Here is a 26,908-nt window from a genome sequence, read left to right as displayed (position 1 = left end):
GTGTTTTACGAAACATTTTAATGTTGCAAATCTAGCATTTGCCAAGGTAAATTTGAATTGTCATGCTGTATATACTGTATTTAAACTGTCTAACCAACATTTAAATGCAACTGATACTTTGCCTTTGAAAAATTACAATAGAAGAATTTCTGTTGAATCTAATTATTTACAGCAACTTATAGTGGACTTGCACTGCAAATCTTTTTCTTCATAGATACAATCTTGCCCTCTTAACACTATACTCAGACAAACATACTTGACTCCAGTACTTAAAATAATCTTCTCTTTTTTTTATTGTTCATTTTTTTCTTTATATCAAATAAAAGAGGAAAATAAACAAAATGAACTATTGTTTTTAAAAACTATGTACAGGTTTTTTAAATAGTTTAAATTAGTGGAAACATGTCAAGAGACTTGGTACTTTTAAGCCCATCTATATTTTCTATAATATTATGATAATGTAAAGAAGAAAGTTTTCAGGCAGAATTTTCCAAACTTGTTCCCACCTTTAGCTGTTGAATTGAATAATACTAATCCTTTTCTACTCTAAATTAGATGTAGACACTTAGACAGAGTCATCTGTAAGATAGGGTAAAAAGTATATCAGTTCATACAGTAGCTATACTAGAAATATAAGAGATAAACAAGCCCAAGAAATATAGGAGATAAAAGAGCCCAAGAAATATAGGAGATAAACCAGCACAAGGAATATGGGAGATAAACCAGCACAAGGAATATGGGAGATAAACAAGCCCAAGAAATATAGGAGATAAACAAGCCCACGGAATATAGGAGATAAACAAGCCCAAGGAATAATAGGAGATAAACAAGACCAAGGAATAATAGGAGATAAACAAGACCAAGGAATAATAGGAGATAAACAAGACCAAGGAATAATAGGAGATAAACAAGCCCAAGAACTAATAGGAGATAAATAAGCCCAAGGAATATGGGAGATAAACAAGCCCAAGGAATATGAGAGATAAACAAGCCCAAGGAATAATAGGAGATAAACAAGCCCAAGGAATATAGGAGATAAACAAGCCCAAGGAATATAGGAGATAAACAAGCCCAAGGAATATGGGAGATAAAAAAGCCCAAGGAATATGGGAGATAAACCAGCACAAGGAATATGGGAGATAAACAAACCCAAGGAATATGGGAGATAAAAAAGCCCAAGGAATATGGGAGATAAACAAGCCCAAGGAATAATAGGAGATAGACAAGCCCAAGAAATATAGGAGATAAACAAGCCCAGAATATAGGAGATAAACAAGCCCAAGAAATATAGGAGATAAACAAGCCCAAGGAATATGGGAGATAAACAAGCCCAAGGAATATGGGAGATAAACAAGCCCAAGGAATATGGGAGATAAAAAAAGCCCAAGGAATATAGGAGATAAACAAGCCCAAGGAATAATAGGAGATAGACAAGCCCAAGAAATATAGGAGATAAACAAGCCCAAGGAATATGGGAGATAAAAAAAGCCCAAGGAATATGGGAGATAAACAAGCCCAGGAAATATAGGAGATAAACAAGCCCAAGAAATATAGGAGATAAACAAGCCCAAGGAATATGGGAGATGAACAAGCCCAAGGAATAATAGGAGGGAAACAAGCCCAAGATATATGAGAGATAAACAAGCCCAAGGAATATGGGAGATAAACAAGCCCAAGGAATATGGGAGATAAACAAGCCCAAGGAATATGGGAGATAAACAAGCCCAAGGAATATGGGAGATAAACAAGCCCAAGGAATATGGGAGATAAACAAACCCAAGGAATATGGGAGATAAACAAGCCCAAGGAATATGGGAGATAAACAAGCCCAAGGAATTAAGAGATAAACAAGCCCAAGGAATATGGGAGATAAATAAACCCAAGGAATATGGGAGATAAACAAACCCAAGGAATAATAGTTTGAAAGCAAGTCCAAGGAATATGGGTTCGTCCAATTGACAGGAGGCTCATTTTGTGATATGAGCCACAAGTGGATTGGACCTTTCACACACAAAATGTTAAGCAGGAAAATGAAAAGGAAGAAAAAGGTTATTAATTTCTTCAGCTTGTGCAATAAGTTGAAAAAAAAAAGCCAAATCATTCTTTCATGGAAAATTGATCCTAAGTCATATTTTAATAAAAATAAATAAATAGGATACCCATACAATTCTTTGGGGGTTGATATTCTAACTGAACGGCGTTGTTATGGAGCAAACGTTTTTTTCTTGAGGTGAGATCAGAAACCAATGGATTTCATAATATGATTTTCTCAGTAGCAAAATATTACTCCTATCAACCTTTTGGTTTCGATCCTAGCTTGGGTAGGACATATCGAGTGATGATCCTGTTACCATATGACACAGAAATCCAGTTACCAGATACAACACTCACCATGATACCACCATCTTGTCTTTTTGGGGTTCTTGTGACAAGTGCTGACATAGAAATTATTATCTGGTGGTCTTTTCTGTTGGCAATAAACAGATTGATTATTAATCTGATGCAACAAGGCTGATGTGTATACACAAAAAAGATCATTTTCAGGATTTTATGCTACTGGCTTTGCTTAAAGCAAATTATAAGCAAAATAGTTATCAGCAACAGGCTGTCACATCGCTAGACTGAAAAATGATCAGAGTGCATTGTTGGAAACTTCAAGGCAACCATCTTGGGTAACAACTTGACTGGTAATGTGGAACATGAAACAGGGGATTCTGTTTTTAGTCAAACTTTTTGCTAATAAAAAATACCCAGGAGTTGATGACTTATGCTGTAATTACACTAGGATGCCAACTAAGGCCGAGTACCGGTTAACTAAACCAAGGATGGTCCTGGTTGGTTGACTTTTTGTGCAGTTACACAAGCTCACTTTATCATCTCACTTTAAGCCTTGGGTCCAGCAAGGGCAGTAGGATCTAAATTCTGATGATAAACAACAAATTTCCCTATAATTTGGCTTAAATGTGTCTTGTTCACGACACCCTCTTCGTGTTTGATTAGAAAAACTGGTCAAATTATGTTGTGTCCGAGCTAATACCTCATGCAAGACTTATAAAAATGCTATTTTTCATATTACAGAGGAAGTGTTTACATCACATGCAGAAGTTTGGACGGCAACATATTGCTCTTCGTGAGCTTTTCAAATGCCAACGCAACATGGAAACCAATTCCAGTTTTTGCAATTATTACAGGACGTTTTTGGATTTTTTTTGTCAGCAAAACATGCAAATTGACACTGTGGCACGTTTTATATCTGTCAACGCTAATTAATGCAACCTTAGTTGAGGCCATGAACCATGGCTCGTAGAATAGTTCCCTGGAAATTTACTGCAGTAGAATTTCTTTGTTCTTGATGACATTTACTGAGACTTCCAGTCACAGGTACACACATAAAATTTCAACCACGGTTAGCCAGTTACCAAACCTAGGTTGTAAGCTCTAGTGTACTGTACATTTCGGGTCCTGTACAGTACCATGGCATTAATCTTTATAACAACCATATGCATATGTCTGCAAATCATATGAGCTACATAAATACACCCTCAAGTGTGGTTCTAATTTTATCCTGGATCACATTAAATCACAATCGGACATCTAGTCTTGTCTTGTCCATTCCAATTTGCTTGTTCTATGTTGTCAAGTAAAAGCCCATAGCTGAAGGTGTATTCAGAGGATAGCTATGTTACTTTTAGCAGAAAGGCCTTTTGAAAAGTGATTGTAAGTGCTCACCTTTTCATGACAGCTACTCAGCATACTAACAATGCTAATACAGACAGCCTCTACCGAAAGCGCTGGCGACCAATCATCTGTCAGAATCGACAAACATATGTGTCCATTGCTGTAAACGTGCGGGTGTACTGGTACATGCCCACCAATGAATGTCACCTCTGGGGACTCAAACGGGTATCTTGCACCAAACTTAAACTGAAGAAGGAATTTCTCATTTTCATATAAGGTCCCTGTTGATAAACAATAAAAATAAGAGTGATCTTTTTGTTTCTCAATTAATGATTAATTAAAGCAAATCATTAAAACATCGCAATAAACTACAGATTCAAATCATTTTTGCTCTTGCTGCAATTACCCATAGGGAATAAAAAAAAAACGATCAAAACACTATTTAAGATGAGCTTGTTATTTACCTGTTGCACCATCGAGCTCTATCACCCAGCTAGAAAAAAAAACGAGACTATGAATCAAGCTAATAACGTTCACCAGAAGATCCTAGGACACAATAATAAACGAAGAAAAACATAATAATTAATAACAGCAAACAGCCTCCCGAAATTTAAAAAAAAAGTGTTCACCACACACAGCTCATTTCCAGTAATAAACACAAGCCACTTCAACGTTTAAAATATTTTTTTTTATAAAATATATTCTTTCTGATGCAACGTTAATGATGAAAGAAGGAAAAATCTTCAACACTCAGATTACAACTCGAAGAAGAGTACTTCGCGGAACTAGCACGAAAGCTGTAAGACAATTATAGTGCTTACACTGCTAAGCTTGAGGAGACTGAGTCTTTGTTGATTTTCATGCCGCTAGGCGGGCGTTTTTGCAGTTCGCAAAGCTCTTTCTGTAGTCGCTTCTTCCATCCCGCCGCCATGTTTGTTGGAGTCGTCACCTCAATAATCAGGTTCGCACTGGACAAGCTTGTTTTGATGCCTCGATATCGCGCTCATTGCATGTGCCGCTGACCCGTACAAGAAAAGATGAACTAAACAAATCCATCGTGGGCTCATCAATCACGTGACATCATGTCCACAGGGAACCCAATAACAACGATAACGATAATGTCAATCTATGAATGTCAGTTATATATGAGTTCAGACACGTACGCGAATATTTGCGTGTGAGAAATTACGCCTACTGTAGAAGTGATACATATTTCTTCATATGATTTTCAATGTTAATGCTTTCTATGTCAGATGAGAATCATTGAGTATAGGAACTTGTAATAAAACACGTTGATTTGCTACTCTAGGCTGCTACAAGAAATAAACGCGAAACGTATTTGAAAAAAAAAGACAAGTATAAGTATATATCAAAGAAACAACTTTAGCCAAATATGAATACGCAAACATGTAAATTGTAATGGAAGTGTAGATTTGTTTCCAATTTGACAGGGAACGGCCTCACGGAATACTGAATGCTTGCGTACACTTAACAATGACAGCTATGCGTAAATTTTAGTCTATTCAGGGATTGTTTGCAGCAGTGGTCCCTATTACAACTGATTATGCGTTTACGTTTGCTCTTCTAGATTTGGTTTGCTAACAAGAGAGCCAGAGATCAGCGGTGGGCCCACAAACGCCCTCTCAGGGAATCCCTTGACCAATGACCAACTGCCACGTCACTGTACCAGCCATTCGGGACATCTCTGAACCAATCAGCAGCTACCACGTCACTGTACAAGCCATTCGTGACATCTCTGAACCAATCAGCAGCTACCACGTCACTGTACTAGCCATTCGGGACACCTCTGAACCAATCAGCAGCTACCACGTCACTGTACCAGCCATTCGTGACATCTCTGAACCAATCAGCAGCTACCACGTCACTGTACCAGCCATTCGGGACACCTCTGAACCAATCAGCACCTACCACGTCACTGTAATAGCCATTCGGCACATCTCTGAACCAATCAGAAGCTACCACGTCACTGTACCAGCCATTCGGGACACCTCTGAACCAATCAGCAGCTACCACGTCACTGTACTAGCCATTCGGGACACCTCTGAACCAATCAGCAGCTACCACGTCACTGTACCAGCCATTCGTGACATCTCTGAACCAATCAGCAGCTACCACGTCACTGTACCAGCCATTCGGGACACCTCTGAACCAATCAGCACCTACCACGTCACTGTAATAGCCATTCGGCACATCTCTGAACCAATCAGAAGCTACCACGTCACTGTACCAGCCATTCGGGACACCTCTGAACCAATCAGCAGCTACCACGTCACTGTACTAGCCATTCGGCATATCTCTGAACCAATCAGAAGCTACCACGTGACTCGAGGCATCCCTCAGCTAACACGTGACTCGAGGCATCCCTCAGCTAACACATGACTCGAGGCATCCCTCAGCTAACACGTGACTCGAGGCATCCCTCAGCCAACCCTTTACCAGCCCTTGACACAGTCCCTCCCGTCCAACAACCAATATAATCACGGAGTTTTCTTGATCAGCTATTTGGTGGTCAGTAACCAAGGCAACCGACCCCCGAAAACTTTATCAAGTATACTCAGCCTCCTCCTGACGAAAGCTTCAAGACGACTGGTTCCCATGGTAACGTCATGACTATAGATAGCAGCTGGCTGATCTCCATGGTAACACCGGAAAGCGATAAATCGAAGCGATTTCGTTTCGGATAACGTGAGAATAAAGATTGTATCTTCAGATAATTCTTTTGCTATTGTTTTGTACTATGGAAACTACAAACATTTGTCCAGGCGCATTATATAATTATTTTATACTTAGTATTAAATCTTATTATCTGTATTATATGATTAACTATTTCTTGTAAATTGCGCAATAAGCTATCTATCACACTTGTGGTAGTTTCAGAAATTGTAAACAGCTCTTGGATATCTAACCCACAATTGTTGTACTTTATAAATAAGAACAATAAGTTTGGGGCTCCGCTTTAGGCAGTGCCTAAATATCTCTAGCTGTTATTTTGTTTGTTTGCCTCGATTTGTGTTTCTCATTCGGACTAACATTGATTCAATAGTGATAACCCCTCTTTCAACTGAGCGCCCCTGAGCGTCCTCTCTCATAATACACCAAACAACGCGATGGTAAAAAATCTAAAATTTATTAAATTTCCTTATTATCGGAGTATTGTGGGACATGACGAGTGTTACACACCCAGTGTGTCTCACCAATACCGACATTCGCTAGAACGACACCGGCCGACCCCCGACCGGTCAACATTAGAAATCAGTACATCAAATTGTTTAATAAGTTACTAAATCGAAAGTTACCAGAATAATCACAAAGTTAGTATCATAGAATTCAATTGTTCTGGGTGGTATATCGTTAGCCCGTTTAAGCTTTGGTTGGTGGAATATTCTCTTATAGTAAGAGCTGCCCACAAGGCGTGGCACTGCAGACGTATTAATTACTCTTCAAAAAGAGTTCTCGTTGATAACTAGACAAAAAAGCACCGAACAGTGTAATTTGACTTATATACTTTGACTTATATAAGACGCCAAAAAGCATCTCACTTGTTGCGCCTATGAATTCGCTTTCGCGCTGTAAAAAGGCGCGAAAACCCTCCGCGTACGCCTGTCCCGGTGTATAGATGAGCCCTTGACAATACCATCAGCACTTCCGAAATCTGAACACGAATAATAATAAGAATACAAGTGTATGGTGGTCTGAACGCGAGCGCCGTCCGGATACCGACCGACTGTCTATATGCACAATAAGCTGGTTTCTTTATCCTTGGGGGCGTGGCCCTACTCACACGTGACCGTATTTGAAGTCGTACCTGAAAGAGTAGAAACAAAACATTACTTCATCACGGTCATCACTTATTCAGCGCTCTCTGTAGTGACGTCATCAGCCATTGCTGTGTTTATTTTGGCTTGAATTTGACACTTAAAAAGCTCGTGTCTTGTCTTGTGTCTTGTTAGCCCAATCCTCCAATAAAGCAAACTAACTTAAGAAAACACCTTTAGTCCACTAAAAATAAGGGACAGAAATCTGCAGTATAACAGTTTAACATTAAAGCTCATTGCGCAGTTGTTTTCAAATTCCAGGCCTTAACATTCACGTGTTGTACGGACTACAAATAACTTCCACCACGTGACCACGTATACCGTAAATCACCTAATAAACACCCCCTATCTAAAGAACGCCTCTGATCTAATAAACGCCCCCCCCCCCCTAAGCTTACAAGTTTGCAATGAACGCAAAGTGAGGGTACCGCTCTCTAACGTTCCTTATCTCATTGCTTAGGATGTCAGCAATTTTCTTTCGTTTTGTCCTCACAGTGTAGCATCCAGGAATAACAAGGCCTACTTCTCGTTTCCGCATACTTGCACCGTTAAATCATTGCATTCGTCGCACGGTAAACGCTTGCTACGCAGGCTATAATTTAAAGTGATCCTGACAAGAACCCCACTGCACTTGGGCAGGGCCGTAGCCAGCATGGGGCAATGAGGCACTCGCCTCGTAGAGATAAACCTGCTTTTGTTGGATCTATCACCCAGTGGCTAACTTTGCCTCGGTAAAATTTTGATGTTTAGTGTTTCACAATTGAAATGTATGAGATAAACCTGCTTTTGTTGGATCTATCACCCAGTGGCTAACTTTGCCTCGGTAAATTTTGATGTTTAGTGTTTCACAATTGAAATGTATGAGATAAACCTGCTTTTGTTGGATCTATCACCCAGTGGCTAACTTTGCCTCGGTGAAATTTTGATGTTTAGTGTTTCACAATTGAAATGTATGAGATAAACCTGCTTTTGTTGGATTTATCACCCAGTGGCTAACTTTGCCTCGGTAAATTTTGATGTTTAGTGTTTCACAATTGAAATGTATGAGATAAACCTGCTCTTGTTGGATTTATCATCCAGTGGCTAACTTTGCCTCGATAAAATTTTGATGTTTAGTGTTTCACAATTGAAATGTATGAGATAAACCTGCTTTTGTTGGATCTATCACCCAGTGGCTAACTTTGCCTCGGTAAATTTTGATGTTTAGTGTTTCACAATTGAAATGTATGAGATAAACCTGCTTTTGTTGGATCTATCACCCAGTGGCTAACTTTGCCTCGGTAAAATTTTGATGTTTAGTGTTTCACAATTGAAATGTATGAGATAAACCTGCTTTTGTTGGATCTATCACCCAGTGGCTAACTTTGCCTCGGTAAAATTTTGATGTTTAGTGTTTCACAATTGAAATGTATGAGATAAACCTGCTTTTGTTGGATCTATCACCCAGTGGCTAACTTTGCCTTAGTAAAATTTTGATGTTTAGTGTTTCACAATTGAAATGTATGAGATAAACCTGCTTTTGTTGGATTTATCACCCAGTGGCTAACTTTGCCTTAGTAAAATTTTGATGTTTAGTGTTTCACAATTGAAATGTATGAGATAAACCTGCTTTTGTTGGATTAATCACCCAGTGGCTAACTTTGCCTCGGTAAAATTTTGATGTTTAGTGTTTCACAATTGAAATGTATGAGATAAACCTGCTTTTGTTGGATCTATCACCCAGTGGCTAACTTTGCCTCGGTAAAATTTTGATGTTTAGTGTTTCACAATTGAAATGTATGAGATAAACCTGCTTTTGTTGGATTTATCACCCAGTGGCTAACTTTGCCTCGGTAAATTTTGATGTTTAGTGTTTCACAATTGAAATGTATGAGATAAACCTGCTCTTGTTGGATTTATCATCCAGTGGCTAACTTTGCCTCGGTAAAATTTTGATGTTTAGTGTTTCACAATTGAAATGTATGAGATAAACCTGCTTTTGTTGGATTTATCATCCAGTGGCTAACTTTGCCTAGGTAAATTTTGATGTTTAGTGTCTCACAATTGAAAAGTTCGAGATAAAACACCTGTTTTTGTTGGATTTATCATCCAGTGGCTAACTTTGCCTTAGTAAAATTTTGATGTTTAGTGTCTCACAATTGAAATGTATGAGATAAACCTGCTCTTGTTGGATCTATCATCCAGTGGCTAACTTTGCTCCGGTAAAATTTTGATTCCAGTTACAGGCCTGTTGGATTTGTTATATTTTCATAGTTTGTAAACAACGCCCCTTTCTAATAAATGCCTCCTATCTAATGAACGCCCTCCCACCCTCGGACCATCGAAATTTAATAAACGCCCCAGGCGTTTATTAGGTCATTTACGGTAGTGAGAGCGGCTGGTTAGCGGGACATTAGCCTGAGAGAGTTCTAACTTGAAGGCGAGCGCGGCACAAGTGATAGTTAGACAAACACAAGTTTGAATGCACTAGGACACAAGCACATACTCTTGCACTTGCTCTTATACAGAATCGTTACGCGCGTTGCGTCCCTTACTAGCGTGTGGTTCATTTGTGGCCACTTGAACACGCTTTCGAAAAATGATCGCTTTTCCTTTATTTTCGGTGCGGAAGGCATACTAGGGCGAAACCCAGGCGCGCAGTCATAGGAATCATATAGAAAAGCATTATTTTGAATATTCCTTAATCAGAAATGACCCACTTTTTGGCCGCCAGGGGGGGGGGGGGGGGTGCGCGCGCAGACTGGAAACACAGCAGAAATAACATACTTGCGACATAAATTCGAGTCAAGGGATGAACTTGAAAAAAATCCCCAGTCGGAGCCAGGATTTAAACCCAGCCACAGCGGGGAGAGGCCGGCGCGCTAAGACACACCCCCCCCCCCCCCCCAGCCCACCTAGAAAGGGTGATGTACCGTGAGGCGAACAGGGATAAAGTTAACGATTTAATAGTAATGACACTAACACCCTTGTGCGTCAGTACTTCATTTAAGAATGGGCCAGCACTTCATGCAGGGTTAGAGAGAGTGCCAGTTCATTGGATCTCAGATGAAGTACCTTGCGCGACATTAAACCGGTTACAAGAAACGAGCTTTGGGTAGTATAGCAAGCTTCGATTAAAGAACTAAGACAAGTAGGCCAGAGATAGAGTCGGGCAAATATGGGTATTAATATGATAATGAGCCATGACAATAGAGGTTACCATGGTATCTAAGTCTTGTTCTTGGACTGTGATGTCACAGAAATGGATCGCTGTGGAGGATTAGTCCGCTGAGTAGGAATATTGCGTTCACTAATATGCCTCCTCATATTTTGATCCTCGGCGAACCTACAGACATGGAATAATGATGCATGCGATGAGATGAGATGAGATGGCGAACCTACAGACATGGAATAATGGTGCATGAGATGAGATGAGATGGCCAACCTACAGACATTGAATAATGGTGCATGCGATGAGATGAGACGAGATGGCGAACCTACAGACATGGAATAATGATACATGCGATGAGATGGCGAACCTACAGACATGGAATAATGATACATGCGATGAGATGGCGAACCTACAGACATTGAATAATGGTGCATGCGATGAGATGAGATGGCGAACCTACAGACATGGAATAATGGTGCATGAGATGAGATGAGATGGCCAACCTACAGACATTGAATAATGGTGCATGCGATGAGATGAGATGGCGAACCTACAGACATGGAATAATGGTGCATGAGATGAGATGAGATGGCCAACCTACAGACATGGAATAATGATGCATGCGATGAGATGGCGAACCTATAGACATGGAATAATGATGCATGCGATGAGATGAGACGAGATGGCGAACCTACAGACATGGAATAATGTTGCATGCGATGAGATGAGATGGCGAACCTACAGACATGGAATAATGGTACATGGAATAATGGTGCATGCGATGAGATGAGATGGCCAACCTACAGACATGGAATAATGATGCATGCGCTGAGATGAGATGGCGAACCTACAGACATGGAATAATGGTGCATGCGATGAGATGAGATGGCGAACCTACAGACATGGAATAATGATGCATGTGATGAGATGAGATGGCGAACCTACAGACATGGAATAATGATGCATGCGATGAGATGAGATGGCGAACCTACAGACATGGAATAATGATGCATGCGATGAGATGGCGAACCTACAGACATGGAATAATGATGCATGCGATGAGATGAGATGGCCAACCTACAGACATGGAATAATGATGCATGCGATGGGATGAGACGAGATGGCGAACCTACAGACATGGAATAATGTTGCATGCGATGAGATGAGATGGCGAACCTACAGACATGGAATAATGGTGCATGCGATGAGATGGCGAACCTACAGACATGGAATAATGATGCATGCGATGAGATGAGATGGCCAACCTACAGACATGGAATAATGATGCATGCGATGAGATGAGACGAGATGGCGAACCTACAGACATGGAATAATGGTGCATGAGATGAGATGGCCAACCTACAGACATGGAATAATGATGCATGCGATGAGATGAGACGAGATGGCGAACCTACAGACATGGGATAATGATGCATGCGATGAGATGGCGAACCTACAGACATGGAATAATGATGCATGCGCTGAGATGAGATGGCCAACCTACAGACATGGAATAATGATGCATGCGATGAGATGGCCAACCTACAGACATTGAATAATGATGCATGCGCTGAGATGGCCAACCTACAGACATGGAATAATGATGCATGCGCTGAGATGAGATGGCCAACCTACAGACATTGAATAATGATGCATGCGCTGAGATGGCCAACCTACAGACATTGAATAATGATGCATGCGATGAGATGGCCAACCTACAGACATTGAATAATGATGCATGCGATGAGATGAGATGGCGAACCTACAGACATGGAATAATGATGCATGCGATGAGATGGCGAACCTACAGACATGAAATAATGATGCATGCGATGAGATGAGATGGCCAACCTACAGACATTGAATAATGATGCATGCGATGAGATGGCGAACCTACAGACATGGAATAATGATGCATGCGATGAGATGGCGAACCTACAGACATGGAATAATGATGCATGCGATGAGATGGCGAACCTACAGACATGGAATAATGATGCATGCGATGAGATGAGATGGCGAACCTACAGACATGGAATAATGGTGCATGAGATGAGATGGCCAACCTACAGACATGGAATAATGATGCATGCGATGAGATGAGATGGCGAACCCACAGACATGGAATAATGGTGCATGAGATGAGATGGCAAACCTACAGACATGGAATAATGATGCATGCGATGAGATGAGATGGCGAACCTACAGACATGGAATAATTAAGCATGCGATGAGATGGCGAACCTACAGACATGGAATAATGATGCATGCGATGAGATGGCGAACCTACAGACATGGAATAATGATGCATGCGATGAGATGAGATGGCGAACCTACAGACATGGAATAATGGTGCATGAGATGAGATGGCCAACCTACAGACATGGAATAATGATGCATGCGATGAGATGAGATGGCGAACCCACAGACATGGAATAATGGTGCATGAGATGAGATGGCAAACCTACAGACATGGAATAATGATGCATGCGATGAGATGAGATGGCGAACCTACAGACATGGAATAATGATGCATGCGATGAGATGGCGAACCTACAGACATGGAATAATGATGCATGCGATGAGATGGCGAACCTACAGACATGGAATAATGATGCATGCGATGAGATGGCGAACCTACAGACATGGAATAATGATGCATGCGATGAGATGAGATGGCGAACCTACAGACATGGAATAATGGTGCATGAGATGAGATGGCCAACCTACAGACATGGAATAATGATGCATGCGATGAGATGAGATGGCGAACCCACAGACATGGAATAATGGTGCATGAGATGAGATGGCAAACCTACAGACATGGAATAATGATGCATGCGATGAGATGAGATGGCGAACCTACAGACATGGAATAATTAAGCATGCGATGAGATGGCGAACCTACAGACATGGAATAATGATGCATGCGATGAGATGGCGAACCTACAGACATGGAATAATGATGCATGCGATGAGATGAGATGGCGAACCTACAGACATGGAATAATGGTGCATGAGATGAGATGGCCAACCTACAGACATGGAATAATGATGCATGCGATGAGATGAGATGGCGAACCCACAGACATGGAATAATGGTGCATGAGATGAGATGGCAAACCTACAGACATGGAATAATGATGCATGCGATGAGATGAGATGGCGAACCTACAGACATGGAATAATGATGCATGCGATGAGATGGCGAACCTACAGACATGGAATAATGATGCATGCGATGAGATGGCGAACCTACAGACATGGAATAATGATGCATGCGATGAGATGAGATGGCGAACCTACAGACATGGAATAATGGTGCATGAGATGAGATGGCCAACCTACAGACATGGAATAATGATGCATGCGATGAGATGAGATGGCGAACCCACAGACATGGAATAATGGTGCATGAGATGAGATGGCAAACCTACAGACATGGAATAATGATGCATGCGATGAGATGAGATGGCGAACCTACAGACATGGAATAATTAAGCATGCGATGAGATGGCGAACCTACAGACATGGAATAATGATGCATGTGATGAGATGAGATGGCCAACCTACAGACATTGAATAATGGTGCATGAGATGAGATGGCCAACCTACAGACATGGAATAATGATGCATGCGATGAGATGAGATGGCCAACCTACAGACATGGAATAATGGTGCATGCGATGAGATGAGATGGCGAACCTACAGACATGGAATAATGATGCATGCGATGAGATGAGATGGCCAACCTACAGACATGGAATAATGATGCATGCGATGAGATGAGATGGCGAACCTACAGACATGGAATAATGGTGCATAAGATGAGATGGCGAACCTACAGACATGGAATAATGGTGCATGCGATGAGATGAGATGGCCAACCTACAGACATGGAATAATGGTGCATGCGATGAGATGAGATGGCCAACCTACAGACACTGCACTCTTATCTGACTCGTTCCAGCACTCTTATCTCACTCGTACCAGCACTCTTATCTGACTCGTACCAGCACTCTTATCTCACTCGTACCAGCACTCTTATCTCACTCGTACCAGCACTCTTATCTCACTCGTACCAGCACTCTTATCTCACTCGTACCAGCACTCTTATCTGACTCGTACCAGCACTCTTCTCTGACTTGTACCAGCACTCTTCTCTGACTCGTACCAGCACTCTTCTCTGACTCGTACCAGCACTCTTATCTCACTTGTACCAGCACTCTTATCTCACTCGTACCAGCACTTATCTCACTCGTACCAGCACTTATCTCACTCGTACCAGCACTTATCTCACTCGTACCAGCACTCTTATCTCACTCGTACCAGCACTCTTATCTCACTCGTACCAGCACTCTTATCTCACTCGTACCAGCACTTTTATCTCACTCGTACCAGCAAGATTAGCGTGTACCTTACATTGAGTGTGTAAAGGCAGCACATAAGTGAGATTAGCGAGTACATGTACCAACAAGTGACAGCTATGAAGGGATAGAGACAGTAGACAATGGGCAGTATACTTGCCTCATAGACGGGGTTTTCGATTTAGGTTCTTTTTTAACGATTTTTTTGCTGAGGTACAGCACCCACTGCTTCTGGTCCTCGGGGGAAGGGGCCAACACCAGTAGGTCTTTGGCAGATATAAGGTCTGCATTTACTGCAAAGGTAACACCACATTCACGTCACACAGTGTAACCACTATTACATATCCTTAGATATAAGGTCTGCATTTACTGCAAAAGTTACGCCACATTCACATTTCACACAACGTATACAATGTCACACAATTTTAGATATAAGGTATTCATACCACACGTGCACTACAAAGCGCCACGAACAAGTTTATTTCCTGTAGACATAACGCAGAATCGAGGGGATGGCTAGGAATACGTACCATTGCACTTCTGAATACACGCTTCTTCTCGGTCGATGTGGTCCTTATGACATTTCATATGACAACCTGTGAGGCAAACAAACAAACAAATGACACAATAAAACAAATGACAAATAATAAAGGAAAAGTTGTATTTGCTTTTTAAATGATGAGAGTTTAAAATATTCAAAACAAAAACAAGACTGTCGTGCAAGTCGGCTGGAAGGAGTTTAACAGCTGTGTGCCTGCACAAAAGGGCTACGGAGGATGGCACATACGTCTGCACTCCACCGCGGGAGGAGGTTTGAACATGTGCCACAGCGGCTTCTGACACGAGTCGCAGTTCGTGGGCATGTGGTAGTGCATCGGGATAAACTGGTGGCGCATGTAGTTGATTGCCGCGATCCGGTCCTGCGTTCACAACAAGGACACGCAAACCATCAGCAACATGGAACAAAAAGTAACAACCTAGCAGTTAAACACCGGAATAAAATTAAAGAATCTAATGTTTTGTTTTGTTGCCTGTGCCTCTAAAATGACAACACAAGAGCACTAGCCAAAGTTAAGTAAAGAGAACAAAGATAGTGTTATTGGTGAAAAATTACTATGTACATGGTTTAAAATATACAGAAGAAATGGAAAATGCAACAACTCTGTAACAAGCTCGTCAGGTATCATATGATTCTTTTGATTTCCTCACTTAATAAAAAAATGGAATTTAAATCAATGTATCGCTCCAATTGCCATCGCGCTTCACATATAACTGACTTGACTTCATCAGTGCGTAGATACAGTGCTTCACGCAGTTTACAATCATGAGTGTTAATGTGTGAGCACCAAGGGCCAGCGTCACCAGCGGTTATCTTACGACCCGCAATACAGGACAATGATGTGCGGTGAGACATGGGGCATTATCCAAGAGGAGGAATCGCAGTCCACAATGTAGAGAAAAATACACCGTGATTGAGCTGCCCTGGTTTGGAACCCCGGTCTTGGAATCTTACCTCGGCGGACTGTTGTTCCTCTTTTTCTTTCTCCACCGGGTTAATACTTTCACCCTCATTAGCATACAGAATCTAAACACGAGAATGAGGCCAAATGAAGGTTGCTGCCATCAAGAAAGCAACACAGCACAGCAATCATTGTCATATGGCAATAGACAGATGAGATGACCAATCATTGGCATATGGCAATAGACAGATGAGATGACCAATCATTGGCATATGGCAATAGACAGATGAGATGACCAATCATTGGCATATGGCAATAGACAGATGAGATGACCAATCATTGGCATATGGCAAATAGACAAATGAGATGACCTTACCATGACACCCTGGCCATCTCTACAATACATCACTGTAATTAATGTTAAACTTAGAAATAGAAGTATCACAAATATGCAAAATCAAAAAAATATATAATCGCATGTTAAGAAAAAATGAATTAATAACAAAAATAATATATCTATATACAATAAAAATAATTATCTTAAATGCACAGCAACCACATTATTTTGAGATATACCAAAAAGCATTGGAAGAGTCTGGATTCTGTTATTGAGATATACCAAAAAGCATTGGAAGAGTCTGGATTCTGTTATTGAGATATACCAAAAAGCATTGGAAGGATCCTGGATTCTGTTTTTCAGTGAAGGGAAGACCTGCTTTAACGGGAATTTAACGCGATTAGGCAGATTGTTCCAATTTTATCCTTACTAAATCCATCATATATGTGGCTGTCTCAGAGAATTTCTAGAGGAAGCGGTGGACCCCAAGATCCCTTTCCCTTTCTAGACACTTTGATTGGTGCCGATATAATAACCATAAAATTCATTTTCACTTCCAATATGGACCACACTGCTTTTTGCTACTGGGGTGGTGGTCTTACCTGAAATATCCTAGGAATATCTTTGGCGTCTGCGCGAATGACGTCACCTTGTGTAACAGACCGCACATGGAATAATTTACTGAGGAGACAACATATGTACGTCAGGTGAGAAACGTCGTCATATCAGAAATAACATGAGTACGTCAGGTGGGAAACCACATCATATCAGAGATAACAAGTACGTCAGGTGAGAAACGTCGTCATATCAGAGATAACATAAATATGCCAGGTGAAAAACTCCGTCATATCAGAGACAATATGATTACGTCAGGTGAGAATCATCGTCATATCAGAGACAACAAAAGTACATCTGGTGAGAAACGTCGTCATCAGAGATAACAAGTACGTCAGGTGGGAAACCACGTCATATCAGAGACAACATGAGTACGTCAGGTGAGAAACGTCGTCATATCAGAGACAACATAAGTACGCCAGGTGAGAAACGTCGTCATATCAGAGACAACATGAGTACGTAAGGTGAGAAACGTCGTCATATTAGAGACAACATGAGTACGTAAGGTGAACAACGTCGTCATATCAGAGACAACATGAGTACGTCAGATGATAAAGGTCGTCATATTAGAGATAACATGAGTACGTCAGGTGAGAAACGTCTCCATATCAGAGACAACATGAGTACACCAGGTGAAAAACGTCGTCGTATCAGAGGCAACATGAGTATGTAGATGAACTTACCTAATATCTAAAATCATACTAGGCGTTGTGCTACTTTTGTGGTCTTGATCCGAGTTGTAGAAGAACAATTTTCTGCTACTGACCACTAGGTATTGTTTCTTCCAGCCATACTTTTTAATGTTTTGTTTATTCGGGAGCGACACCCATCCTTCTTTAGGCATGCTCACTGTAGAAGAAGAATACAAGGGAAATACGATCAAATATATCGGGGTTCGCAGATTAGAACATTGCCTATACAAGGGAAAGTCGGTCAAATACGATCAAATATATCGGGGTTCGCAGATTAGAACATTGCCTATACAAGGGAAAGTCGGTCAAATACGATCAAATATATCGGGGTTCGCAGATTAGAACATTTCCTGTACAAGGGAAAGTCGGTTAAATACAAATACATCTCTAAGAATTTGAAAACTCTTGAAAAATGCTGCGATTTGAGAGGAGGCAAATGTAATGGGTCATCTGTATTGATTGTTGGAACATTAAACAACACATTATATTGAAATAGGAAACATTTAAAAACCCCATCCAGCCACACTTTCCAAAATCAACAGATGAACACGGATGCTTTTTCACACATTTTGCTAGGATGTAAAAATGGCGGCTGAAAGAGGTCACCTATAGTAATAAATAACCGACATTTAGAGACATTTAAGAAAACTTCTTAGAATTTAACAAAATGTGTTGAGTTTCGCTTGTGTTGAAAATGGTGGCTAGACGTTGCCTCAGTACCAGGGTGAGGCGACTCCTAAAAAAGCCCTTGTCAGCCACACCTATGTTATTGATTAAACCAACATTTCAATACAATTTATGTCCCAAATTCAATCTAAAATTTGCTAGCTCACAATTGGTAGTTCGTTAGGGGGAGAAAATGGTGGAGGAGTTTTAAGTAGTCAGGCAGCAAGAGTGTACATGGCGCTGACCTGATACATGAAACATAATACATTTTACATACATATAACGCATGGATCTGACCTGATAAATGGCGCTGACCTGATACATGGTACATGATACATGGCGCTGACCTGATACATGATACATGACGATACATGATGTATACATATGATACATGGCGCTGACCTGATACAGTGAGGGTGGGGTCCTCGGGGCGGTTCTTGAGCTGATTCGTCAACTGCTCGATCATTAGATCCTTGGATTCCAGCTCCATCTTAAAAACACGACGCATCAAGTGTTAGGCTCAGGCTTGTTAAACTCCTACTTGCGTGTTTTTGTTTGAATATTCAAAACTCTTATCATTTTCAAAATACAGTTTTTCCTGTATCGTTTGATATCTTAGTATTGCTTTCAACTAATATTTGAAGACAAATTATGAAAGGAAATCTTAAAATATCCTGAAAATATAGTAGCATGCTTAATTTACCAAATTAAATATAGTATCATGCTTAATTTACCAAATTAAATCGCAAATATTGTAAAAGCTCCCCCAAACCTGTCAATGGATGCTTTCTTACACTTGGTATTTAGGTAAAATGACAAAATGGCGACTGCCACCAATGTCCGGGGGAACATACCTGCATCTTTTGACGTTGCTCAATCTCCATGGCTAAATTCTGGATTGGAAAAATAAGAAAAATATTTTAAAAGGAAAAATAAAGGCAAACTACAGATTGTATATAGGGCAGTACGTATGTGATCTTGTTATAAGGGCAGTAGGTATGTGATCTTGTTATAAGGGCAGTACGTATGTGAACTTGTTATAAGGGCAGTACGTATGTGTTCTTGTTATAAGGGCAGTAGTATGTGTTCTTGTTATAAGGGCAGTAGTATGTGATCTTGTTATAAGGGCAGTACGTATGGAATCTAAGGGCAGTAGGTATGTGATCTTGTTATAAGGGCAGTACGTATGTGTTCTTGTTATAAGGGCAGTAAGTATGTGTTCTTGTTATGAGGGCAGTACGTATGTGTTCTTGTTATGAGGGCAGTACGTATGTGATCTTGTTGAAGGGCAGTACATATGTGATCTTGTTATAAGGGCAGTACGTATGTGTTCTTGTTATGAGGGCAGTACGTATGTGATCTTGTTGAAGGGCAGTACATATGTGATCTTGTTGAAGGGCAGTACGTATGTGTTCTTGTTTTAAAGGCAGTACGTATGTGTTCTTGTTTTAAAGGCAGTACGTATGTGTTCTTGTTTTAAAGGCAGTACGTATGTGATCTTGTTATAAGGGCAGGACATATGTGTTCTTGTTTTAAAGGCAGTACGTATGGGATATTGTTATAAGGGCAGTACGTACGTGTTTTTGTTATAAGGGCAGTACATATGTGTTCTTGTTATAAGGGCAGTACATATGTGTTCTTGTTATAAGGGCAGTACATATGTGATCTTGTTACAAGGGCAGTATTTATGTGTTCTTGTTATAAGGGCAGTACGTATGGAATCTACTGGCAGTAGGTATGTGATCTTGTTATAAGGGCAGTACGTATGTTATCGTGTTATAAGGGCAGTACGTTTGTGATCTTGTTGGTTTACTCACCATCTGTGCCTCGCCGAGCTGGGCTTGGTGCTTGGTCACTTGCTGGCCGTACTTTTCCCTTTCCTGAGAAACCAGTAATGATCATAAGCGACATACAAAAACCCCAAAAGAAAACAGTTATGATCATGAGCGACATTCAAAAACCCCAAAAGATAACAGTAATCATGAGCGAGATAAATAACCCCAAAAGATGACATGAAAGCTAATGAGAGTTACAGAAACACCACGCGTGTTCTAAGGCAGGTCTTTTCTTTTGTTGTCGCTGATTTCACGTGTCTTAAATAATCTAGACGTGTTCTAGGGCAAAGCTTATCCTATTAGGAGACATGGCGCTCATCTTACCGCGGCGAGCTCTTGGTGCAGCTTCTTGCACTCTTTCTCCTTCTTACGGAGGTCAGCGGATGACACCTTGTTGCGCTTGCTGTTGTCTTTTGACCAGTCTTTCCTGTTCATGATCTCCGCCAGTTTGTTCACCGCTTGGATCTTGAGCGTTCTCTCGATGTGTAGAGACTTCTTTAGTGCTTCAGTAGCTTCCTCTACACTCTTGCTTTCATTCTCCACCTTTTCAAGCTCTGCAGGTGAATTTAGAATCGCAGATGCAGGGTTGTTAATTAGAGTTGTGGAGTAATTAAAAGCTAAATGGTACGGATTCTCAAGAGATGTTCAACCAAATTCGAAAGGTGCAATATTCTCTATCCACATAACATAATTTACCCGCTTTTAGCTTGTTGATACTGCTATTTAGCTCCTCTTTCTCCTGCACTTTCTGGTCCAGACTTGATGTCATCTGCTGGTTGAGTTCTTCCAACTGTGTGATCTGGGCAGCTTTGTCGGACATCTCGCTCTTGTGTCGTGCAATCAACTCCTTCACCTCAAGCTCGATCATTGTCTTCTCCTTTTCCAAATCAGAGTACTGCTCCTCGGCGATGGAGCGCGCCAGCTGCTCGGAGTCTGCCTTGGTCAGCGTCAGCTCAAGCTGCGCAGATAGGGACTCCCTTGGACAAGAAGACGAGGTCAGTTAAAGATAGGGACTCCCTTGGACAAGAAGACGAGGTCAGTTAAAGATAGGGACTCCCTTGGATAAGAAGACGAGTCAGTTAGAGATAGGGACTCCCTTGGATAAAAGACGAGTCAGTTAAAGATAGGGACTCCCTTGGACAAGAAGACGAGTCAGTTAAAGATAGGGACTCCCTTGGACAAGAAGACGAGGTCAGTTAAAGAGAGGGACTCCCTTGGACAAGAAGACGAGGTCAGTTAGAGAAAGGGACTTCCTTGGATAAGAAGACGAGGTCAGTTAAAGATAGGGACTCCCTTGGATAAGAAGACGAGGTCAGTTAAAGATAGGGACTCCCTTGGATAAGAAGACGAGGTCAGTTAGAGAAAGGGACTTCCTTGGATAAGAAGACGAGGTCAGTTAAAGATAGGGACTCCCTTGGATAAGAAGACGAGGTCAGTTAAAGATAGGGACTCCCTTGGATAAGAAGACGAGGTCAGTTAAAGATAGGGACTCCCTTGGATAAGAAGACGAGGTCAGTTAAAGATAGGGACTTCCTTGGATAAGAAGACGAGGTCAGTTAAAGATAGGGACTCCCTTGGACAAGAAGACGAGGTCAGTTAAAGATAGGGACTCCCTTGGACAAGAAGACGAGTCAGTTAAAGATAGGGACTCCCTTGGACAAGAAGACGAGGTCAGTTAAAGATAGGGACTCCCTTGGACAAGAAGACGAGGTCAGTTAAAGATAGGGACTCCCTTGGATAAGAAGACGAGATCAGTTAAAGATAGGGACTCCCTTGGACAAGAAGACGAGGTCAGTTAAAGATAGGGACTCCCTTGGACAAGAAGGCGAGGTCAGTTAAAGATAGGGACTCCCTTGGATAAGAAGACGAGATCAGTTAAAGATAGGGACTCCCTTGGACAAGAAGACGAGGTAAGTTAAAGATAGGGACTCCCTTGGACAAGAAGACGAGGTCAGTTAAAGATAGGGACTCCCTTGGATAAGAAGACGAGTCAGTTAAAGATAGGGACTCCCTTGGACAAGAAGACGAGGTCAGTTAAAGAGACTGATAGGGACTCCCTTGGATAAGAAGACGAGGTCAGTTAAAGATAGGGACTCCCTTGGACAAGAAGACGAGGTCAGTTAAAGATAGGGACTCCCTTGGATAAGAAGACGAGTCAGTTAAAGATAGGGACTTCCTTGGACAAGAAGACGAGTCAGTTAAAGATAGGGACTCTCTTGGACAAGAAGACGAGGTCAGTTAAAGAGACTGATAGGGACTCCCTTGGATGAGAAGACGAGGTCAGTTAAAGATAGGGACTCCCTTGGACAAAAAGACGAGTCAGTTAAAGAGACTGATAGGGACTCCCTTGGATAAGAAGACGAGGTCAGTTAGAGATAGGGACTCCCTTGGACAAGAAGACGAGGTCAGTTAAAGATAGGGACTCCCTTGGACAAGAAGACGAGGTCAGTTAAAGAGACTGATAGGGACTCCCTTGGATAAGAAGACGAGGTCAGTTAAAGATAGGGACTCCCTTGGACAAAAAGACGAGTCAGTTAAAGAGACTGATAGGGACTCCCTTGGATAAGAAGACGAGGTCAGTTAGAGATAGGGACTCCCTTGGACAAGAAGACGAGGTCAGTTAAAGATAGGGACTCCCTTGGACAAGAAGACGAGGTCAGTTAAAGATAGGGACTCCCTTGGATAAGAAGACGAGTCAGTTAGAGATAGGGACTCCCTTGGATAAAAGACGAGTCAGTTAAAGATAGGGACTCCCTTGGACAAGAAGACGAGTCAGTTAAAGATAGGGACTCCCTTGGACAAGAAGACGAGGTCAGTTAAAGAGAGGGACTCCCTTGGACAAGAAGACGAAGTCAGTTAAAGATAGGGACTCCCTTGGACAAGAAGACGAGGTCAGTTAAAGATAGGGACTCCCTTGGATAAGAAGACGAGGTCAGTTAAAGATAGGGACTCCCTTGGACAAGAAGACGAGGTCAGTTAAAGAGAGGGACTCCCTTGGACAAGAAGACGAAGTCAGTTAAAGAGAGGGACTCCCTTGGACAAGAAGACGAAGTCAGTTAAAGATAGGGACTCCCTTGGACAAGAAGACGAAGTCAGTTAAAGATAGGGACTCCCTTGGACAAGAAGACAAGGTCAGTTAGAGAAAGGGACTTCCTTGGATAAAAAGACGAGGTCAGTTAAAGATAGGGACTCCCTTGGATAAAAGACGAGTCAGTTAAAGATAGGGACTCCCTTGGACAAGAAGACGAGTCAGTTAAAGATAGGGACTCCCTTGGACAAGAAGACGAGTCAGTTAAATAGATTGACACCTTCTACCTCAAAATACCTTCTGTCTCAAAATACTTAACACCTCGAATATTCAAGCTTTTTTGCCTGACGGAAGACCTTCGCTCAAAGCGCTATAAAGCGTTCAGCATAAAAAAATCGAAGCCTCATTTTCATTTCATTTCAGTTTCATTTCCATGTTTTTACCACGACTACGAAAACCAACTGGGTTTATTGGTCTCTGCACAGTAGTTTTACCTTGTAGCGTGTAGGTAGATAGCAGCCAGGCTCACCTTGTAGCGTGTAGGTAGATAGCAGCTAGGCTCACCTTGTAGCGTGTAGGTAGATAGGAGCTAGGCTCACCTTGTAGCGTGTAGGTAGATAGGAGCTAGGCTCACCTTGTAGCGTGTAGGTAGATAGCAGCTAGGCTCACCTTGTAGCGTGTAGGTAGATAGCAGCCAGGCTCACCTTGTAGCGTGTAGGTAGATAGCAGCTAGGCTCACCTTGTAGCGTGTAGGTAGATAGGAGCTAGGCTCACCTTGTAGCGTGTAGGTAGATAGGAGCTAGGATCACCTTGTAGCGTGTAGGTAGATAGCAGCTAGGCTCACCTTGTAGCGTGTAGGTAGATAGGAGCTAGGCTCACCTTGTAGCGTGTAGGTAGATAGGAGCTAGGCTCACCTTGTAGCGTGTAGGTAGATAGCAGCTAGGCTAACCTTGTAGCGTGTAGGTAGATAGCAGCTAGGCTCACCTTGTAGCGTGTAGGTAGATAGGAGCTAGGCTCACCTTGTAGCGTGTAGGTAGATAGGAGCTAGGCTCACCTTGTAGCGTGTAGGTAGATAGCAGCTAGGATCACCTTGTAGCGTGTAGGTAGATAGCAGCTAGGATCACCTTGTAGCGTGTAGGTAGATAGCAGCTAGGCTCACCTTGTAGCGTGTAGGTAGATAGCAGCTAGGCTCACCTTTCTTCCTTGAGCTGCTTGACCTTGCTCTCAATATCTGTGACCTGCTTGGTCTTCTCGTCAACCTCCTCCCGCAGTTCTTTGACCTGCGTCTTGTAAAGCGTCTGCACATAATAACATCGACCTCAGGCCAGGCGAACATAACAATAACATCAACAAGAGAGTCGACCTCGGTTAAGCGACTGCACATAACAAGAACATCAACCCCAGTAAACCGACTACATATAACAAGAACATCAACCTCAGTAAAACGACTGCACATATTAAGCAGGCCGGACCGTCATAACCAGGACACCTCAATCATGACAATAGCACCAAGTTGAGCTTCTTTTTGATTTTTTTTTCAAGTGATATAAACTAGATGTATAGATTCCTATATGCATGAGTGGGAAATGTTGAAAGGTTCTCTGACCAAGCATGTTATTCAATGCTCCTATGGCAGGTTTCCTTGAATTACCTTTCATTCGTTTTTCAAGAACACTCCCTTGAAAAAAAATCGTTTTTTTTTTCTTTTAAATTTTGTAATAAGTGGAATTCCATCAATTTTAGTGTTTTCTTCAAAATCTAATTTCCCGAATCAGATATGTTAGACTAATTCAAAGCGAGACAAAAACAAAAAAGGAGATACTCACTGAGAAGTACTGCTCCGCCTCCAGCTGGTCCTGGAGTTCCTTCATCTGAAGGTCATCCATTGCGCTCGCACTGCAACCAATGAACAAATGATCTAACAACGCTCTTCCATCGCGCTCGCACTGCAAGCCATGAACAAATGATCTAACAACGCTCTTCCATCGCGCTCGCACTGCAACCAATGAACAAATGATCTAACAACGCTCTTCCATCGCGCTCGCACTGCAAGCCATGAACAAATGATCTAACAACGCTCTTCCATCGCGCTCGCACTGCAAGCCATGAACAAATGATCCAACAACGCTCAGAAACATGACCAAATGATCTAACAACGCTCAGAAACATGACCAAATGATCTAACAACGCTCAGAAACATGACCAAATGATCTAACAACGCTCAGAACATGGCTAAATGATCTAACAACGCTCAGAAACATGACCAAATTATCTAACAACGGTCAGAAACATGGCCAAATGATCTAACAACGGTCAGAAACACGACCAAATGATCTAACAACGCTCAGAAACATGACCAAATGATCTAACAACGCTCAGAAACATGACCAAATGATCTAACAACGCTCAGAAACATGACCAAATGATCAACAACGCTCAGAAACATGACCAAATGATCTAACAACGCTCAGAAACATGACCAAATGAGCAACAACGCTCAGAAACATGACCAAATGAGCAACAACGCTCAGAAACAGGACCAAATGATCTAACAACGCTCAGAAACATGACCAAGTGATCTAACAACGCTCAGAAACATGACCAAGTGATCTAACAACGCTCAGAAACATGACCAAATGATCTAATAACGCTCAGAAACATGGCCAAATGATCTAACAACGCTCAGAAACCTGACCAAATGATCTAACAAAGCTCAGAAACCGTAACCGTAACCAAGCCTTTGGGCAGTACCGCGATGTACTGCCAACCAAGCATGTTCTCCTGGCTTCTAACGTGGTCTCCCATCGATATGGCCGAGGTAGTAAGGTCAGGCTAAGAGGGCTGATCACAAAATGTTGGCGAACTATTTCAAACAACATCGAACACGGTGTACAAACAAGGCCTGGTTTGCTGGGCCAACAATGTTGGTGTTGATGTTGTTGCACGGGTCTATAATTTGATACGGCTAGCCAAAAAAATAAAAGGATGTACCTCTTTAACTTGGAGTAGCCTTCCTCCATCTGCTTCTTCTCGTCCAAGAGATCATCCATTTGCTAACAATGCGGGGAGAGGGAAAAGTTATAATAATCTGTATTCAGAGACATTGCTTTCCATCTAAAAATTCTCCAGTACAGTCTAGATTGCATGATTGACCTTTTAATCCGTACTAAAATGTCCATGCTTTTTTTTGAAGAAAAAGATCACAAAAGAAATAGTAACTTCATCCCGTCCCGGTCTCTGTGC

At 41.7% G+C, this 26,908-nt stretch overlaps 2 protein-coding genes across 5 annotated transcripts in view; both read right to left on the bottom strand.

The window, feature by feature from the left end:
* LOC5503004 (ubiquitin-conjugating enzyme E2 W) lies at positions 1-4,675 on the bottom strand. Its single transcript, XM_001624063.3, has 5 exons — positions 4,500-4,675; positions 4,143-4,171; positions 3,730-3,959; positions 2,392-2,467; positions 1-579 (listed from the first exon to the last, which is right to left on the bottom strand). The coding sequence occupies exons 1-5, from the start codon at positions 4,607-4,609 to the stop codon at positions 566-568; spliced, it is 459 nt and encodes a 152-aa protein (XP_001624113.1). The 5' UTR covers positions 4,610-4,675; the 3' UTR covers positions 1-565.
* Positions 4,676-6,807: 2,132 nt separating this feature from the next.
* LOC5503002 (rho-associated protein kinase 2) overlaps positions 6,808-26,908 on the bottom strand; it is a 63,246-nt gene continuing 43,145 nt past the window's right edge. For 3 of the 4 annotated variants that reach the window (XM_048725864.1, XM_048725865.1, XM_048725866.1), the window contains 16 exons: positions 26,657-26,718; positions 25,492-25,561; positions 24,860-24,963; positions 21,334-21,614; positions 20,962-21,191; positions 20,620-20,682; positions 19,657-19,695; positions 19,205-19,292; positions 18,128-18,293; positions 17,432-17,510; positions 16,546-16,617; positions 15,820-15,952; positions 15,563-15,628; positions 15,193-15,325; positions 10,714-10,839; positions 6,808-7,504 (listed from right to left, as the gene is read on the bottom strand). In XM_048725864.1, the coding sequence (XP_048581821.1) occupies positions 10,722-10,839; positions 15,193-15,325; positions 15,563-15,628; positions 15,820-15,952; positions 16,546-16,617; positions 17,432-17,510; positions 18,128-18,293; positions 19,205-19,292; positions 19,657-19,695; positions 20,620-20,682; positions 20,962-21,191; positions 21,334-21,614; positions 24,860-24,963; positions 25,492-25,561; positions 26,657-26,718 (1,704 nt within the window). In that variant the 3' untranslated portion in view covers positions 6,808-7,504; positions 10,714-10,721. The remainder of the gene's footprint in view (positions 7,505-10,713; positions 10,840-15,192; positions 15,326-15,562; positions 15,629-15,819; positions 15,953-16,545; positions 16,618-17,431; positions 17,511-18,127; positions 18,294-19,204; positions 19,293-19,656; positions 19,696-20,619; positions 20,683-20,961; positions 21,192-21,333; positions 21,615-24,859; positions 24,964-25,491; positions 25,562-26,656; positions 26,719-26,908) is intronic. The other variant, XM_048725867.1, reaches the window with a different exon arrangement.

The sequence above is a fragment of the Nematostella vectensis genome, chromosome 4, assembly GCF_932526225.1.
Source record: "Nematostella vectensis chromosome 4, jaNemVect1.1, whole genome shotgun sequence".
Classification (NCBI taxonomy): Eukaryota; Metazoa; Cnidaria; class Anthozoa; order Actiniaria; family Edwardsiidae; genus Nematostella; species Nematostella vectensis.
Note: the sequence above shows the minus strand (reverse complement) of the source record. Positions and strands in the feature narration are given on the sequence as shown.

What these genes read in the sequence shown, in the direction of transcription:
- LOC5503004 (XM_001624063.3), bottom strand. Translation starts at nt 4,609, where the DNA reads ATGGCGGCGGGATGGAAGAAGCGACTACAGAAAGAGCTTTGCGAACTG. An exon ending in GTCTCCTCAAGCTTAGCAGT is followed by an intron (nt 4,172 to 4,499) that starts GTAAGCACTATA and finishes TTTTTTTTCTAG; the next exon opens with CTGGGTGATAGAGCTCGATG. An exon ending in AGAGCTCGATGGTGCAACAG is followed by an intron (nt 3,960 to 4,142) that starts GTAAATAACAAG and finishes GTTTATCAACAG; the next exon opens with GGACCTTATATGAAAATGAG.